The sequence below is a fragment of the Gordionus sp. m RMFG-2023 genome, chromosome 2, assembly GCF_954871325.1.
Source record: "Gordionus sp. m RMFG-2023 chromosome 2, tfGorSpeb1-WG-v2, whole genome shotgun sequence".
NCBI classification, from domain to species: Eukaryota; Metazoa; Nematomorpha; class Gordioida; order Chordodea; family Parachordodidae; genus Gordionus; species Gordionus sp. m RMFG-2023.
Genome location: NC_088776.1, coordinates 32,205,837 through 32,225,408, shown reverse-complemented (window position 1 = coordinate 32,225,408; position 19,572 = coordinate 32,205,837). Strand labels below are relative to the sequence as shown.

General features: G+C 28.5%; 2 protein-coding genes across 2 annotated transcripts in view; one reads left to right on the top strand and one right to left on the bottom strand.

The window, feature by feature from the left end:
* The window catches only part of LOC135923228 (general vesicular transport factor p115-like), a 28,927-nt gene extending 25,898 nt beyond the window's left edge, over nucleotides 1-3,029 (top strand). The window contains exon 22 of the mRNA XM_065457869.1: nucleotides 2,658-3,029. Within this exon, the coding sequence (XP_065313941.1) occupies nucleotides 2,658-2,743 (86 nt within the window). The 3' untranslated portion in view covers nucleotides 2,744-3,029. The remainder of the gene's footprint in view (nucleotides 1-2,657) is intronic.
* A 353-nt stretch (nucleotides 3,030-3,382) lies between these two features.
* On the bottom strand, nucleotides 3,383-7,602 carry LOC135923305 (dynactin subunit 4-like). Its single transcript, XM_065457977.1, has 13 exons — nucleotides 7,458-7,602; nucleotides 7,346-7,416; nucleotides 7,060-7,303; nucleotides 6,928-7,017; nucleotides 6,853-6,893; nucleotides 6,711-6,808; nucleotides 6,552-6,661; nucleotides 4,685-4,758; nucleotides 4,588-4,645; nucleotides 4,323-4,544; nucleotides 4,143-4,279; nucleotides 4,028-4,097; nucleotides 3,383-3,984 (listed from the first exon to the last, which is right to left on the bottom strand). The coding sequence occupies exons 1-13, from the start codon at nucleotides 7,563-7,565 to the stop codon at nucleotides 3,802-3,804; spliced, it is 1,506 nt and encodes a 501-aa protein (XP_065314049.1). The 5' UTR covers nucleotides 7,566-7,602; the 3' UTR covers nucleotides 3,383-3,801.
* Between the last annotated feature and the right edge of the window lie 11,970 nt (nucleotides 7,603-19,572).

The following is a 19,572-nucleotide window of genomic DNA, read 5'->3' as shown; positions in this document are numbered from 1 at the left end:
AATTTGAACAATCTTTTCCCATTTCAAGTCGAAGTGTTGATTAACTACATTAATATATTTTCATTCGTAATTCCCGACACTAATTTTTCCCTTACTGTATTATACATCTCTTTAAATCACACGTATTTGCTTTTATCTTTAATTTATTTATATATTCTGTAATCTTTTCTCTTTTTTCTAGTTCCATTTTGAAAAAATAATATCTCTCTAGCATAAAATTAGTTTTCTTCGAGTGATAATTTTTTAAAAGTTTATTTATATCATCGTATGATATTTCTGCATGTCTTCCGTAATTACAAAGTAAATAATTTGTAATTAATTTCGTCAGTTTATATTTTTACAAATCAATATAAATACATCAATTAGGTATATTGCCTTTATTTTAGGTTAATTGATTCTATTACAGAATGGATGAAATTGATCCTATGCAAAACTCTATAGTCAAAACATTGATCCTATAAAACCTGGCTAGCCAAAGACATTGATCCTATACAAGACTCAATAACCAAAAACACCTTCATAAATGAAAAGATCGAAATCGATAGTACAAATCAACCCGCACAAATAGCTCTTATCCAAAACGGATAAGAAAACAATTTATACCGTTTCAAATTCTTAGCTTAAAAAAGGAGAGAATAGATGTAATAGAATCAATTAACCCTGAAAATAAAGGCAATAGGATTAATTGTTATTCAAAAATATTTGTTAATTGTGTATTATGATTAATTGATATATTTTTATTGATTTGTAAAAGATATATAAACTGACGAAATTAATTAAAGATATAAAATTATTCATTGTTTTCACGATAGTTCAAATACAAATATTCGTGCTACTGCCCAACTCTGTATAAATATAATTTAAATATAACATGATTAATATAAATAAATAAAATGAGAATAAAATTGCTTTTTAGATATTTTTTCTGGGACATTCCGAAATTTTTTCAATCATTTCGCAATATTTAGTTCCAGGTTCCAAATTTTAAAAAATCAAATATTTTTATCCATAATAGAGCCCTGCAATTATATTATTACGGCAAATTTTTATTTATAATCCCAGCCTAAATTTTTCTTTTTAAGCCTAACCTTTCCTGGCCCGAAAATTTTAATTGAAAAATTATAAATTAAAGATTTTTATAAAATAAAAATATTGCTTGTCCTAATCCGAGCAGGGCCGTAGCTACGGAATGGGGGGGGTGGTGGCAGACCCTCAAAGAAATTTTTTAAAGCCCCTAAACCTAGTCCTTCGAAAAAATATTTGGCCCAAAAAATTTTTCCTGCCCCCAAATTTAAAAAAAAAAAATTAGTTATTAAATTTTAATTCGTACAATTAAATCTAAATGAAAATACAACAAAATTTTTAGAAATATTTATTTAATTTATGCAAATGAATAAACAAGGACATACCTATAAAAATGTTTCTTATAAAATATCCATTCACTCATTAATCCCTCAAATGATTAATTTTGACAAAAGGGATTCAGCAATTGGAAAAAAAGCGTTAGCTGCAAAGAAGGGACTGCTATAACATGAAAGCTCAAAAGCTCATTTAAATCCAATAATATATCATGATAAAAATCTTAATATAAATAAGAATACTGAGATAACAATTCTGTTAAGCCAACAAATAACCATATTCTTATTATCTTAAATCAATATTTGATTTAACGCTATTTCTTTAGCCTCCAGGAGCTTCCTTTGCGTGAGGCTAGTTCACCAAAAATTACGAATTCTGCAAAAGATGAAAACATAATTTCTTGAACCAATATACATCACCCCAAATTCAAAATGAAGTATAATCTATATGGCAGATATGATGCTGGAATATATATCGGAAAAATATAAAAAGGGTGAGATGCCTTTTTTAAGGGTAATGAGGCAAAATAAACCTGAGCATTATTATTCATTATATTTTTTGTGGAGAAATTTAATAGGAATCATTAATTTACAATGGCTTTCTGCTGAAAGCATAATTATTTGTATTTTAGAGCAACTTGGTGAATTAAGTATTAATTCATCGAATGTAATAAGCCAGACATATGATGGTAAAACTTCATATCTGACCTAAATGGTGGAGTAAACCCTGTTCAAAAAAAAATTAATAAAAAACTACCATTGTATAATAATATTGTATTCTATAGTTTTTAAATTTATCTAATGCATTTTATAAATTTTTAGGCGTTTTATCGTATCCTATCATTTATGAGAATTTTGAGCTATTTGTGAAGTATTATTTTACTTTCTAATAGAACTCTTAACTCAGAGGTTTCCTCTCATGATTCAATTGAATCCTCTAGTCTTTTATCTCAATGCGTTAATATAAATTACATATATTGATCATTATAATTTATAAAGTATTAATAACAATAGATTCACTAAATAAGTATCTAGTCAGTATGTACTAATATAGTGATATTAAAAAAATAATTATTTTGATGTTATTATGGCTAAAAAACTTATACCAAAAATTATCAAGGGTACGTTAAACGCCTACAAATTTTCGATTTTTTAAGCGATATTGTGAATAGGAATCTAATTGGAGTTCTTTAATTATTATTAAATTATTGTAGATCGTTTTTTAGATATCACGCAAGATGATCACTCCATTTTTTTTAATTTAAAATACATTTAATTTAAAAAAATTATTTACTAAAGATGTCAACAATCAGGAAGAAGCCTTTGAAATTTTATGCCCTCCGAAAAGTCAAAACCAGCATCAACAACCTTTAAATCCTATTTAACCATTATAAATACGATATGCAATTTTTAAGATGTTTTTTAAGAATCGAAAAATTAAGTTTATAATTCACGATAAATTATTATTTTTTATATAGGTTTGTGTAACAATTATTACTCGCAAACACTTAATGAAAATTAAGATTTCATAAATGACTATCATTATGTTGAAAATTAATTATATTTTGTAAAATCAAAATAATATTTTTACTTTACATCAAAAAACTTTCTCGTTTACCTTTTATGTATTGTGTATAAAATTAAGTTTTATTTTACATATTCTTATAATATATTGGGTTTTATAATTTCATTTAAATAAATTATAAATTTAAAGGTATTATGATCCTTGGGTGTATTTGAATATTGGTGCTGTAAAAGTAAGTCAAAAAAAAACAAACGTGCTTATCTAGTTTTTTTCAGTAATCACTTTCCTCCTTTATTTTATAAAAGAGATACACATTTTTACAAACTTTTTATAAATATAATTCTTTTTACAACCAGATTATTGTTTAGTGGGTATAGTTACAGTTAAAATTTCTACAGTTCATTATATAATTGATGAAAATCCCATAGTAGTACATGTTTAAATCAAATTATAAATGTTAGAGCCATTCATCAAAGTATCAACCCATTCGAAAAAAAATTTTTTGTCTGACTTATCCGATCCAATATGAATTTCAAATATCCAAGTCAGATCCAACCCGTTAATTTAAAAATAGATCGATCCGATTTATTTTATATTGGACAGTTAAAAAAGCATGTCATTACATGGAAATTTGAAATATCATAAATTCAAAATAATTTTTTTTGAGATCTGAATCTAATTTGATCAAACCAATTTTAAAATTAAGGTTTAAATCTAACTGAGAGAAAATGTTAGCCTGAATCCGACCATCACGAGTTTGGTCAGATAAATTGGCGGCAGGGATATGATAAGTTATCAAAATAATTTTAACACCTTATCAATTTTTAAGAAGAAGAATGATTTGCCTAATGATTATTAAAATATTATAAATTATTACAAGCTGTGTTATAATATCAGACATTTATGCATATTTTAAAATTAAAATTCGATTTTCACAATGTGATGCAATGTTATTTCTTTATGATCTAAATCTCTATTCACTTTGGCTATTTCATCTACATTGGTGGTAGAAAGTAAGGTTGGATTGGAATAATTATGACTCAGTATTAAATGGCAGCATACATTTTTAATTTTGCCACCTTCATTATCCATCAATAATATCTGAAATATTAATAGAAAATATATTTATGTATAACAATTTTACTTGGTTGTCTAAATCTATATTTGATATTTTCAATTGTAACATAATTTTATTCAATTCTTTATATAATACTCTAAAAATTATTATTATATTTATTGTGAAGTTTATTGTTGCTTACATCTTGTTTGGAAGGGTTTTATTTTGTATTTGGAAGTAAAGCTCTAAATTTATTTTTTGAATGCGTTGACAAGCTTCCTCAATATCAAGTGTCAATTTATCAACAACAAATGGTTGCATATCATAGGGGATTATAAGCTATTTTTATGCAAATAGATTTTCTGAGAATAAATTTTTTTACCTTCATATTAGATTGAAAAAATTTATTAAAATAATTGGAAGAAAATAATCTTTCTTCTAAACCACCTTCCATGCCATATCTCTTAATAACTTTCTTAACTTTATCAAGAATGGTTACATTTTTAGTATCATCAATATTTGACAAGCAAATCTCTCTTTTATAGAGAGAAGAATTTTTAATCATTATTATTAAATTTTCAGGGTTTGTGGTATATATTTCTCCCTTAAAGCAAAAATATAATTAACATTTCGTATTCTTATTAAACTTCATCTTGATGCAATTTGTGAGGAGCTTTGAGAATTGTCAATTCAGGAAGGTAATAGCTAAAATAATATATTTACTGATTAAATATAAATTGTTACATGGCCATTTGATCAACTTTAAATTGAATAGTGCCAGGCTTAAGTTCTGGCTTGATAATAAAATGTTGGCATTCCTAATAATTTTTTAAATATTTATAAATTTTAGAGAACTTCAATTTATATAAGTGATTTTTATATCAGGGTAAACTTGGACCTTCCGTATTTACAATGGACCCAAACTCGGACCCTTTTTAAAAGTGGAGGGTTCCAGGTAATGTTGATTGGTTGAGTTCTTCCCACTAAACAAGGAAATCGACTAATTTGGGAATTTGCTAATAATTTTATTTCTATTATATTTCTTATTTATTTTAATTTGTTTATTTTTAGCGCCTAGCTGGCATCAAATCTAATATTTTTTTAAAATTATTATTTCATTAATAAAAAAATGGTTAGATTTTATATATTTAATTAAAGATTTTAGTCTTAGTCGACTAATTTAATGGCTAAAGTTTTTAGACGAATTTTTCAACTATAACTATTAGTTAGTGGTTTATAAGGTCGACTAAATTTAGTCAATTAACAACACTAGTTGTAGGTGTCAAAATAAATTAGAAATTTTTTTTAAATTCATGAAAAATAAACTTTTTTCTTTGCATTTTCAAAATTTTCTTGTTTTTAGTATTTTATTATAAATGATACTTTATGTTATATAGGAATAGGTGGCTTATCTTGTTTTAGAGATGGGTGATATAATTATTAGGACAATGAAGGTTCAATTAGTCTATAGGAGATAATATAGGATTTATCCATTAAAATATATAACATCACGTGTGCATCCTAGCTATAATGTCCAAAAATTAATCACATTAAAACTATTATTGATAAAACAAGGGGTTGTAAAATATTTAAGAACTAATATTAAAAACAATGAAAAGGCTAACAGCAATTTTGGAGATTTCTGTATAGATTTTATAGGTACATGTAAAGTTGTATCTGTATATGAGAATCAAATAAAGGACCTTGCTGTTGTATTGGAACCTTTAAAAATAACATTAAGATTGCAATCAGAACAATTGTGTGTATCTGATTTTTATGGCATATGGGTTAGATGCTGATTAGATTTAGAAAAATTAACTAGTTCTTTTTCATATAATATAATGGAAAACATGAAATTTCAAGAGCAAAACTATTTGCAAAACAGTGTAATATATGTCTATATATTTAGACCAGATTCTATATTCATCAAAAACAGATGGCTGAAGGCCATCTTAAAGATTATGGCATAAGCAATACTCAATTCTTTACAACATACTAGAGGCTACTACCCCCATCTAATGCTGTACTGATAATAATGATAAAACTGTTGATGATTTTAAAAATTTACTTTTAGATGAAAAGAAAATTAACATAAAGGAGGAACCACAAATTCTTACTAGATCTTTAATCAAAAAGTTCTCACAGGTTATGAGAATTGATAAGGAAGAAAATATTTAAAATCCTGGAAAAGAATTCTTCAATATATTTAAAACAATATTTCCTATCTAGAATTGTCACCAGCCACAAATAAATAATTCATAATGTATTAATAAGGTGGATATTTATTTTAGGCCAGCATAATGTGCATTGTTTCTTTGAGATACATATTGTCAGATATATGTAAATCTCAAAGATGAAGATGTTATGATTGTGTGATTAAATAAAATCAATATAAAATAATTTTTAACTTATATAGAGTATAAAATATAAATAATTGAGTCAATATTTTTTATGTTCTCTAAACCCTTTTTTTAAATTTTATTCCTGCACCTGGAACCTTTTTTTTGTCAAAGAGTATACATCCCTGATATTTATATTCTGAAGCACAATAATTGAAATAAAAAACATTTGGAAGATAGCAATATTAAGAAGCTCATTTATTTAAAATAACATTGCATCTTATTGTAAGTTTGGTTTGAAAATGAATTCTTGAAGGAGATAATTTATCAATTGTTGTAGGCTGTGTTGTAATATTTTTATATCTTTGTTCTAAACTAGATACTTAAAAATATAAAAAAATAATTTATAATTTAATATAAAAAATATTTACATGCATTTAATGATGATACATTATCAGGAAATTTATTATTTATTAGAGTGCCATATTCTGGTTCAAATATATCACATGCCTTTGAAATATCAATTTCTCTATAAAATTTAATAAACAATTAGTTTTAATAAAAATAATTTGCCTATTAGGTACTGTGCTTACTGTGCCTTTCAAAAAATCAGACTGAACAAGGTTAAAATTGTATATATCAATTTACCATATAAAATCTTGATCTTTTGAAATTATTTTCATAATAAATATTATTTTTTAAATTCATAGTTTGATAATAATTGATAAGTTCTTCAGTCTTTAAAAGTAAAAGCTAAAATAAAAAAAAATATAAACAAACTTTTTTAGCAATAAGTTCATTAAAGTTTTCAGAATCATTTGATAAGGAAGAAGCATCACTAGTCATTATTTTACTAATTTGCTGATTTTTGTTACTCCAATAACATGCTTCACAGTGTAAATAATAAAATTTATGTAAATTTTCAGTTGATATTTGATTTGATAAATCAGAAGACAAGGGTTTGACTGATCCTTTAGTAACTAAAATACTAAAGCATAATGGGCATTGGTAACAATTTGAGCACCTAATTTAAAAAAACTATAAAATTTTTTTTTTTATTAGATACATATTATTTTTAATCTTAGCTTCTGTAGATGGCACATTTTCTAAACAATGGGGACAATAATATGAATCAATCTGTTTTACATGTAAAATAAAAAAATTAAATATAATTACACCTCATATTTCACACAATTTCGGCATCTTATTTTAGCACAGTGTCGACAAAAATATAAATTTACTAAAGGCAAATAGATACCGCAGGTGCATAAATATTTAACTTTCATATTTTGACCGAATCTTAATAATATTAATCAGATGATATTTTAGCTGGTCGAAATTTTTTGATGTCAATCTTCATTATCTTAATAGGGAGAAATGAAATCAGCAACCATCAGTGTAGCTCGGTAGCTTGAACATATTTTATCGAGGATGGTAGGGTTGCGAAAATTTTTATTTCGCTAATCAAAAATTTTGATTAAGTATATCTTGCTTACGTCCAATGCTGACTTTTCATAGCAATTATATATTCTGGGTTAGGCATGTCTATGTAAAAGTGTACCGGTCACTCTTACTCAAGCAAAAACATAACGGTTATATTAATTATTCTTTTATATCAAAAAAATTAATCGTTACGTTACCGTTATTCTAAACATATAACTGTTACAAAAGCTCTTCGCTATATTAAAAAAAAATTAATTATTCATTTTACTGTAAGTTTTACATATAATATCAGGCAGTAAATAAACTCTAGTTTATTTATATTTTATTCATAGAAAATATAACAATAAAATATATTATTTTTATGAGTTTTTTAAAAGAACTAATTTTTCAAATAGAACATTCATTGGCGTACGCAGCGGGGGGGGGCAGGGGGACAACTCGCCCCCCCCCCCCAAGCCAAAATGCAGATGCAGGACATATTTTTCAAAAATATTATTTTTTATATTTTATTATAATTATTCATATCTATTTCTTTTTAAATTTTTATATTATTACCTTTTTCATTTACTAATTTACTTTATCAATTAATTTCATTTTCAAGTTTTCCTTGTGGCGTAATATTTATCTATTATTTTTAAATTTCCCGGTATTATAATTTTCAAATTTCTAGTCATGGATATTAAACTTTTTTTAAAAAACGCTGAAGGTGAAAATCATGCCAAAAAGCAAAAAAGTAGAGTATGATAATTTAATAAACAAAAGCTGTGAACTGATGATTTCCTCAAAAGAATCAATTCAATAGGGGGATATGATTCCCATTTCATCAATAATTGATAAAAATACGGTTAAAATTGCAAAAGAGAATAGAGGCAAGAAAACTAACTATTGAGGCTATTTTATATTGTGGCTTGCAAGGCCTAGCACTACGTGGCCACAAGGATTCAGGAAGCTTAAATTTTAATAATAATGATAACGAAGGTAATTTCCGTGGACTTTTAAAATTTAAAGCATTAGGAGATCCTGTATTAATGGAGAGGCTCATTAGTACCAATAAAAATGCTACTTATCTCAGCCCTAGGATATAAAATGAGATAATTTATATTTGCAACAAATTTTATAAAAATTGATTTTGAAATCAATTCTGCCCCATGCTTCTCAATTTTGGCAGATGAGACCACGGACATTGCATTGAGCAGATGTCGTTGTGTGCGCGATATGTAGATACTCATAAAAACATTATCAAGGAAATGTTTCTCCAAATTATTCCTGTTTCAAGCATGACTGGGTCTGCTTTAGCTGATGTAATATTTGTGAATCTTGAAAAATTAAAAGTAATAATTAATCTTAATATATAATTATTTTAAAAAATATAGCTAAATATAAATATGATACGTGGGCAAGGGTATGATGGAGCACGTGCAATGAGTGGACAATTCAATGGGCTGCCCAACAGCTATATATGTCCACTGTGCTGCCCATTCACTCAACTTAGCAATATCGGATTCATGTTCTTTACCATTGATATCAAATTGCTTAGGTTTTTAATTATTAAAATTAAATTTTTTATATTTATATCAGGTAAAATATCTAGCATCTATGAGATGTTTAGATACTCCAAGCGTCAAAATATTTTGAACAGAATTATATCTGAAACTCCTTGCCAAACAAGGAGAAAAAAATTGCAAAAAGCTTGTCCAACAAGATGGAGTCTTCGACATCAAGCAGTAACTTTTATCGAGTTAGAAGAGCCAATTATTAATGCTCTTACAGAAATATCACAATGGTCTGAAAGAGATATTTCTTCAGAAGCAAGCAAGTTACTGGATTCAATACTTATACCAAATTTTTTTTTCGCATTAGAATGTAATAATAAATTAAATAATTATACAACTATTTTATGTAATACTTTTCAAAAACCTGATATTGATTTGATTGAGATGATGAGAATAGCAGAGACAATTTTATTAGAACTCAAAGAAATTAGAGCTAATGCTGATGAGGAATTTCATATTTTATATGTTAACGTTGAATCAAAAGCAGAGCTATACGAGTTCAATATTTGTCTCCCTCGACTTACAGTAAGGCAAACTTATCGTCCAAATATTAATATAGGGTCAATAGAAGAATATTATAAAATAAATGTCTTTATACCTCTTTTGGATACATTTATAACCCAAGTAAATGAAAGGTTTTTAATTTATCAAGAAACACTTATCAATCTGCAGATATTACATTCGCAAAAGCCCTCTGAACCTTTATCAGATGGTGATAGTAAAAAATAAAATATTTGGAAGATTTTTATCATGAAGACATTAATGTATCTCATGATGCTTTATTAGCTGAATGCCAACTATGGTATAAAAGTTTAACTATGGTTGATATAGTCCCAAAAAATGCTATGATGCTTTGCATCATTTCAAACATCTTTTAGATTATTTTCCCAATATATTGAAATTATTATATATATTAGCAACTCTTCCTATTAGTACTGCAACTAATGCGAGAACATTCTCTTCTTTAAGAAGATTAAAAACGTACCTAAGAAGTACAACTTCTGAATGTAGGTTGAATGGTCTGGCCCTTTTGAATATTCATAGGCATTTGACGCCAAACACGGATGAGATAATTGAAAAATTAGCTCCCTCCCAACGAAGATTGGATTTTACATTATAAAAATATAATGTTTCTATAATATTTTTTGTGCTATCATTTTTTAATGTCTTATATATTTTTCTTTTACATAAATAATTATTTATATTTCCAACATTTCGATTTTTTATACTTTATATATAAATTTTAAAAGCTCAAAAAAATTTAAATTTCTATTAAGGATTATTTATTTTATAGTCATCATATCCTGGTTATATTTCAGATTTATTTAAAGTATTTATATGCCGCCGGTTATATTCGTTTAATATTTTTTAAATCAAATTTATTTTTATATATCGGTTTATATATTTAATTTTTTATAATTCATATTAATTTAAATTTGTATATTAGAAATAGTTATTAGTACTAATAAATTTATGCTTGATATTTTTAAATAACAATAATTTTATTTTAAAAAATTTTAATTATCCCCCCCACACCAAATTCCTGCGAACGCTACTGAGAACATTATTTAATCTACTCAGCAGGCCTATAAATTATATTATCAAAAGAAAAAATTCTAATGCAGACAACTGTATATATTTGTCTAAAAATATTTTTTAATGATTATTGATGCAATTGAAAAAATTCGCTTATTAAATTTAATAAAATTGGATAAGGCAAAATAAATTATAAGCATTTTTATTGATGTCCTTTGAAAAAACAATTTATTCAAATTGTACTAGACAAAATTCTTGCTTATTTACGCTAAGTTCAAAATGAATACTATTCTACTCCTCGTAGGCGTAGCCGGGGGGAGGGGCAAGGGGAAATCCCCCCCCCCCCCCAGAAATTTATCCTTTTTGTATCATTTTGTGTTAATAAAAAATATCCCCCGTAGTCCTCGCTCTTACTCCCTGACCCCTAAAAATGTATGCATATATCTTAAACAATATTTTGAAAGGAGAATGTAAAAGTTTCATCATAATTTATACATTTTTGGGAAAAAGCATTTATATATAAAAAAAGTGAACCAAAATTGTTTTTTAAGAAATGGAATAATAAGCCAAAGATAAGTCTTAAGACAAAAGTGAAATGTATTATAATTATTAATAATAGATCTATAAAATTACTAAATAATATAATATATCAAAAATAATTTTTTATAATGTGAGTTATTTTAATTTATTTATCTTAATAAAAGTAAAATATAATTATAAAACTATTGATAAAATTAAATCATAAATTAAATTAAAAAAATTAAAGCACGATACAAACAGTGGAATATTATATGTCGTAGATTTACATTATATCTTATTTTATCAATTAGGATCGTTCGTTTAAAATAGGTATTTAAATACAACAGGCAACACCTTTCGGAAATGGGGACAAATTTATCTACAAATTTATGCACTCTCTTACTAATTAGGAAGGCAACTCCTGACCAACCATTTAAGGTAGTGCCCGAACTATATAGTATAAATTTATTAAAGTTGGCCATATTGTTGTCTTTAGAATGGGTTTCTTGAATCGCTATTATATCCATTTTCTCCTCCGCCATTAGCCTAAGGAGAACCGTTAACTTGTTATTTAAGCCATTTATATTAAGCGAAGATAAGAGTAAGTTTCCCTTTAAACCTATCGGATGCTCCATATCGGTATATTTGTTTGAATCCAAGAAGTTAAAATCGACGTAAAAAGGAAAATCTTCCTAATTAGTAAGAGAGTGCATAAATTTGTAGATAAATTTGTCCCGATTTACGAAAGGTGTTGCCTGTTGTATTTAAATACCTATTTTAAACGAACGATCCTAATTAACATTTATGCTTTCCCCAACAGAGATGATAGGCTCTCCTTTTTAGACCATCTTGAAAACATTGTATGTTATCTTCCTAAGAGCCGCAACTGGATAATTTTGGGGGACTTGAATATCAGGATTGGGAAGGAGGAGTTTTACATACATGATGGAGTAATTGGGAATGCGGCCATTCCCCAACCAAATTGCGGAGATAGTAGAAAGCTTTTGGAGTTGTCCCCTCAAAATCGAGAACACTTTTTTCTTAAATGAAAGTAATACTTTTACTTATAGGAGGAACAATATTACTTCTCAAATCGACTTTTTCATTTCCAACATTCATGGTTGGTTTACTGATGTAAAAGCAATGCGGAATATAAATATTTCAGATCACAGTTAATCAAAGCGAACCTCCTCATAAAGAATTTATGGGGGAACTCTCAACGCCTCCCCATATATAATCAGCCCAGATTTTCTCCCTGGACAACTAATGCTAAAAATTTACAACGAAAGTAAAGCTGCTATTAGGCCAAAACTTAAGAGACAGGATGACAGCACGTGAAATTACACCGGAGTCTGTTTCTACGGAGGCATGTTGGTCGTCCTTTAAGAGTATTCTTTTTGGAGCCTGTAATGATCTTCCTAACATCAATAGTTCTCCCTCGAGGCATGAATGGTTATCTGATGACACAGTGCTTTTGATAGCTGAACTCAGGTCGCTTGATATAGGCGATGGTGCCCTCTGGACGACAATCCATAGACTCCTTAGGAGGGACAGAAGGATCTACATAGCAAAGAAAGCTTTCGAGATTGACAGAGACATGAGAGAAAACAAAACTTTTGATGCCTATAAAAAGCTCAAGCTTTTCTGTAGTGCAAGAGTAATCAAGCCTCTCCCATCAATCAGACTGGACAATAATAAATTGATTACCGACCCGGACGAACAGATGGTTCTATGGTTGGACCATTACATGGAAATCTTTGATTCAAGGAGACCAGTCGTATTTCCATTCTCTAGCCGTAGCGCAGTATCATCTGATGCTAACTTTTCTCTGGTGGAAATAACTAAGGCCATTAAAAAACTTGGGAACAATAAATCCCCAGGTCCGGATAACATCTTAGGAGAACATCTGAAAGCTACCCCTCAGAGGTTTCTCAGCTCTTGCTGGGATTGTTCAATAGGATTTGGATTACGGGGAAGATGCCAGCTGACTGGAATATGACAATTTTTTATAACTTCCCCAAAACCCCGATTCCTGTTAAATTTAAGGATTACAGAGCTATTGCTCTCACATCCATCGTGTCTAAGTTTCATGATTCTTCTAAAAAACCGCATTCTTTCGACGACGCCTAATCTTCTGTCCAAGTACATCTGTGCCTACCGCCCAAACAGGAATATCAATGAACCTATATTGGCATTAAAGATATTAATACAGAAGTGTGACAAATATAAATTACCATTTTACTTTATCTTCGTCGATTTTAAGCGCGCTTTTGACAGTGTTATTCATGATTCTTTGTGGGCAATTCTAGAAGGATGTGGCATTCGGAAATATCATTAGGATTCTTAAGACACATTATAGTAATCTCTTCGCCTCGTTTAAAATCATTAATAAAGTTTCTCCCCCCCTTTAGGACTAAAAAAGGAGTAAAACAAGGGTGTGTCGTCTCCCCGCTGTTGTTCAATATAGTTATGAATAAATTAATTATTGATTCGCTGGGAGCCGCAAATCTTCTGGAACTTGGATTTAATCAGCCATGGTTTTTGGAAAATATGGTGATTTGTTATGCAGATGACTTAGTGATGATCGCCAAGAGCTTGGAGGAGGCCCATAATTGATACTTAATTCCTTCAGCTTAAAGGTTGGATTGGATATTAACTTCGATAAGACGTTAATTATGCCATCATCTCATGCGCCCCCTTTGGTTGATTGGATGTTTGGGGGAAAGTTGGTCAAGGTGGTGTCCTCCTATAAATATCTTGGGGTAAACATAGATAATAGGGGTAGCTGTCACGAAGAACTAAAAATTAGAATTCATAACGCAAGGGCTGCTTTTTACAAATATTTTAAACTGTGTAAATCCAGGGAGATATCGGTTTACACTAGGCTACGTATTTTCAATTCCACCATCATCCCAATTCTCCTTTACGGCGGTGATATATGGGAGATTTCGAAAACAGAGATCAGGAGATTACAGGTGTTCGTCAACAAATGTCTTAGGATATTAAATGGTATTTTTACCCCAGCATTATCACTAATGTTAACCTTTGGTGGAGGTCACGTCACACTCTAGTGCAAGTGACTTTGAAAAAGAAACGTCTTACCTTTTTTGCACACATTCTGCGGAATCACACAAATAATAGCCTGGTCCTGGAGGTGATAAATTGTTTATACTCATTCAACGGCAAAGTCTATGGGAAATATAAAACTTTATGGTTTTATAGGGCAGTGAAGGATATCATGGATTTAAACCTTAACACGAATCAGTTTTTAAGGTTGAATAAAGATAAGAAATCAATAAATAAACTGTTGAAGATCAAATCAAATTATTTGAATCTCTCATAAACTCCTCCCTGACACAGGTTATTTTTACTTTTGTTTTATCTTCTTTATTTTACTTTTGCTCCCCTTTCTCTCTTCCTTATTCTGTATCGAACTTTTCCTTTCATCTATTATTTGCTATCAATTTTCTCATTCCTTTCATCTATTATTTGCTATCAATTTTCTCATCTTAAAGTTAGGTCCCCCTTTGCCTTTAAAATCTATTATGTATATAAGCATCTTATGGGTGTGGGCTGTGCTTATTTTGTCCATTCCTCATCAGCCCATAGGTTTAAGTAATAGTCCTTGGACTACTACGCGTACAAGTACGTGCGGCTTGCCCACAAACATGTGAAGGGCTCCTCATTTTTATCCCCTTTTTAATTTGTCCAGTTGGATTATGAGGAAAACCTAACGTAGCTCTGTTGTATCCACAACTAGAGGGCGAAAACGTTCTATATCACGTATCACGTAATTATCATATGATAATCAAATAATTTTTACCAATATAGCGAATTATATATTTTACAGAAAACTATAAAATATTGATAAGGACATCAGAAAATATCTTTTAAAGAAATTGTGGGATGAATAATCTGAAGATTAATTTGTAATATCATAATTTTACTTAAAATAAATAAATGGCGTTAAACAATTGCATGCAAATAGTTGCTATATTTATTATCATGAGCATTACTAGTAAAATTTGTTATAATATTAACTGTAATATATTCTCTAACTGTCAAATATGTCTGTAAAAGTGAAAATTTACCTAGTATTTTGTAACCAATTCTATAAATAGAGGAATATCAACTATATGTTTATTTACTTTTTATAAATAAATTTCTTATACTTGTTTGGTTGGAATAAATTATTTCCATGCCTTTATATTATTGTATATACAAGTAATTAATTATATTTTATATAAACTAATAATAAAAATATATTTCATATTTGTTCCAGGCTTATTTTTTTTTTTATTAAAATTAATCTCCTATCTTGTAAAAATATTTTATGACTATATATATACTAAGGTAACCCGGCCGAAGGCCGGGAAAAAGCGGACCAAAGACCTTCTCAAAATGGGGTCTGAGGGCGAAGCCCCCAGAAATTTTGTAAATCCCCCCCCCCATTAGGAAAATACTGGCTACGCCTATGCTACTCCTGTATATCTGTATATAACACTTCTTACTATCTTAATATATAAATTAAACTACAAGAATTATTTTCAATTAAAATTTTTTATTCCCAAGATAATTACATAATAATTTAGAATTTTTATATAAATTTTATAATGTAATTTAATAATAAATATGAATTTTTCATCATCAGAAAAATCATATATTTATTACATAAAATAATAATCATATTATTTATTACTTTTAATTGATTCCGACCAATCAACATGACGGTTGCGTTATAATTATCTATTAAAAATTATGCAAGGCTACGACATGCCACCTTTTTATGGGCAAGAGGCATTCACCAATCTTTAATTCTTAAAATAAAATGTGATACTATACTAGTCTTTTTCTCTTTATAAAAAATCAATAGCTGCAATATATCTTTTAACCCATCGTTTTGTTTGTTTATGTTTTTACTCATAAATACAAAATATTAAAAACAATGTAATAGAAATAAGCCTAAGGATACCTAGCCGAAGCTCGGGAAAAATCAAGTCTGACCCTTACAAAATGGAAGTGATGGACATGACAAAGCCCTTTATATAATTAAGAACACTATGAAATTTTATCCACATGGCCGGATCTGTGTTATGTCCCTGCTTTGTGAAGTGAATAATAACAACCTCTTATTTTTTAGAATTGAGTAAAAAATTCCCTTAGGCAATATTTACATCAAAGGGGTACATATATCTACTCTACATAACGCGCTCCTGTAGAAGGTTTTTTTAGTTTAAGAAAGCTAAGATTTAGATTAGGCGTATTCAAAAGCTAATTGAATATTAGATTCGTTTGAGTCAAATCGAAAAGTAACTAATACGAATATTCGACGAATTTTGAATAATATATTTATTCGAATCAAATAATTTGATAGAACATTCAAATTATTCGTTATAAATAATGTTTTATAATTAATTGATTGATAACCTACCAATCTCACAGGGGGAATTAACAAGGTTATGTACCAAATGCTTATAAAAGGCTTTATTAGTTTAACTAATTTGTTTGTAAAAAAACGCATCTCTTACAAAAAAAATAATAATAACAAAAACTCTAACTTGAAAATTAGCTTATTTAAAATTATATTATGCATTTTTATTCGTTAATAACTTGATCGCATGTTCTTTATTATGATTATTATAATAAATTTTTCTGTTTACAATTAGTGGTGAAATAAAAATATTATGACAAGACTATCATAAATTATTTTAATTTTAGAAAACGAATCGAATAAATAGTAATTTATTATCCGTAGGAATATGAATAGAAAAAATATTCACCCACAATTTAAATTTAATTGGCTTCATATTAATTCGCCAAAATCTTCTCCATAAACCCAATAAAAATATTCGCCCAATCGCTATTGGAACCACTTGGCGCCGATTAACTGCCAAACTTGTAGTTAGCAGATTATTGTTAACAATATCCAATCACCTTTGCCCGAATCAATTAGGGGTCAACGTAAAAGGTGGAGGTGAGGTATCCCTTCATATGACCCGGATGTATCTACAAACGGATCCCACCAACGATATCCTAGTCAAAATAGACTTCTCGAACGCCTTTAACTCTCTAAGGCGTGGAGCTTTTTAAATCCTATCCTCACCCTCTACCCAGAATACACACAATTTATCTTCGATTGTTATGCTAATCCCTCACATCTTCAATTCGGAGATAGATTGATTCCTTATAGCGATGGTATACAACAAGGAGACTCTCTGGGTTCCTTTTTGTTCTGTCTGGGCATTAATAATCTAATACGAGACATTAATGACCAATGCAAGCTAAATCTTCATAACTGGTTTATCGACAATGGTATACTAGGCGGCCCACCGACTGAAGTTATGAAGGCAATCCAAATAATAAAATCTAGCGAGAAGAGTTAATTAAGACAAAAGCGAATATTGTCCTCTTGGAATCATCGACCTTAACCACGATACTATGTTCAATCATTCACCATTGAGTGCTTTAACACATCTCGGATCTCCAGTAGGTAAAAACGAGTCCTTTATCAAGTTCTTTGCCGACATTCTACGAGAGATATCTCTTATGCGCTATACACTATCTCGCCTAACAGCTCAAGCTTTCTTCTTATTAAAGAACTACCTTTTAATTCCAAGAATTTTATATACACTCCGAGCGTCTCGGATCTTTCAAATATGACGTCAACCTCGCTTCACATGAACTGGAGATTAAACACCTAACAGAAGATATACTCAATCTTAAATTTGGGAAATTATCATGGCTACAGGCTTCTCAACCAAATCTGGCGGTATTGGTATAAGGTCACCTTCCCTACTTTCTGTTAGTGCGTTCATATCCTTTCGCTTGTCCTGTGAGCTTATCATTCAAACACTAACTAAACATCCTGACCCCTTCAGGCAATTGATCTATGGAACTCATTAGTCGATCCTCCATCGTCGGCATTACAGAAGGATTGGGATAAACCTCTAGTTGGCAACTCCGTTGCATTCCTTAAATCGAGGAGCCACCCAGAAGACCATTCTCTACTCTTCTCCATTTCCGAAGGTAGTGGATACGAATTTCTTTTTACTATTAATATAACTTACATTGATATAAAGAATATTGGCATTTTTGTGTAAACAATAATTATATAATTAACAAGTTACGTTATAATACTGCCGTATACTTTATTTAAAAAATAAATTTTTATTCATTACCCATTTGGAAAACCTGGAGAATCAACTATATACAAATGCTTATTAATGATTTTTTTAATTCATATGATAATTTAATTATATAAATAAAAATATATAAGGCGTTTGCCATCAAGCACTTTTTTGGAGAGTTTATTTAGTAAAGCTAAATATGTTCTTAATGAAAGACGCGGATGTTGATGATAATAATTTATAAATTCTTTTAAAGGTTAATTTTGATTATAAATAAATATATTATAAATTTACACTATATTTAATTTATTTTTATATTAGTTAATTTTACATAGAGCATAATTTTTTTTCCGAAATTCGTAAATATGAAAAGGAGTGGTAATAAAATTTTTTTTAAAATATATATATTTTTGGGTGTAATTATAATATTAAAATGTTATTTATTTTTTTTGGTACAATTATATATTATATGTTATTTCAATACAAATAATTATATGGTAGTTTTTAAGACAGTTTTTTTAAAATTAAATCATATTTTTAACAAAAAAAGGAAAATAACATATTCTGCCTAAAAAAACGGCCTTTTTATATCTTATAATTAAATAAAGAAAAATTAATTCTCTAAAATAAAAATAATATGACTCATATTGAGTCTCACAATCCAAAGTCGAACAAAGTAAAAAAAAAACGCGCCGATGTTACAACTTACAAAGTTTAAAAAATTATAATATAGATAAAAATATATGCAACAAAATAAAGAAAACACCAATTATAACATCTCCCCCCTTACAAACGACCGAATTTCCCCTGCTGTTGCTACATTACTCCCTACCATATGTTTCGCCATAGTAGTTGTTTTCAGTGGACCACTCTCGTCTTTTGGTCAGCATATTTCCATAATCCTTTTTCTTCTTCTATAAGTCAACGGTATTTAGCATTTTACCTCGAAACCTCCCTTATCAAATCATAGAAATATAATGAACCTTATTTTAAACCCCATCATTATATTAGGAAATTTAATTATTATAATACATCGTAAAAATACTTAACAAAAACTCCAAATATATGATCAAGAGCACCACAAAAAAATTTTTAAAAAAATAATTTTTACCAAT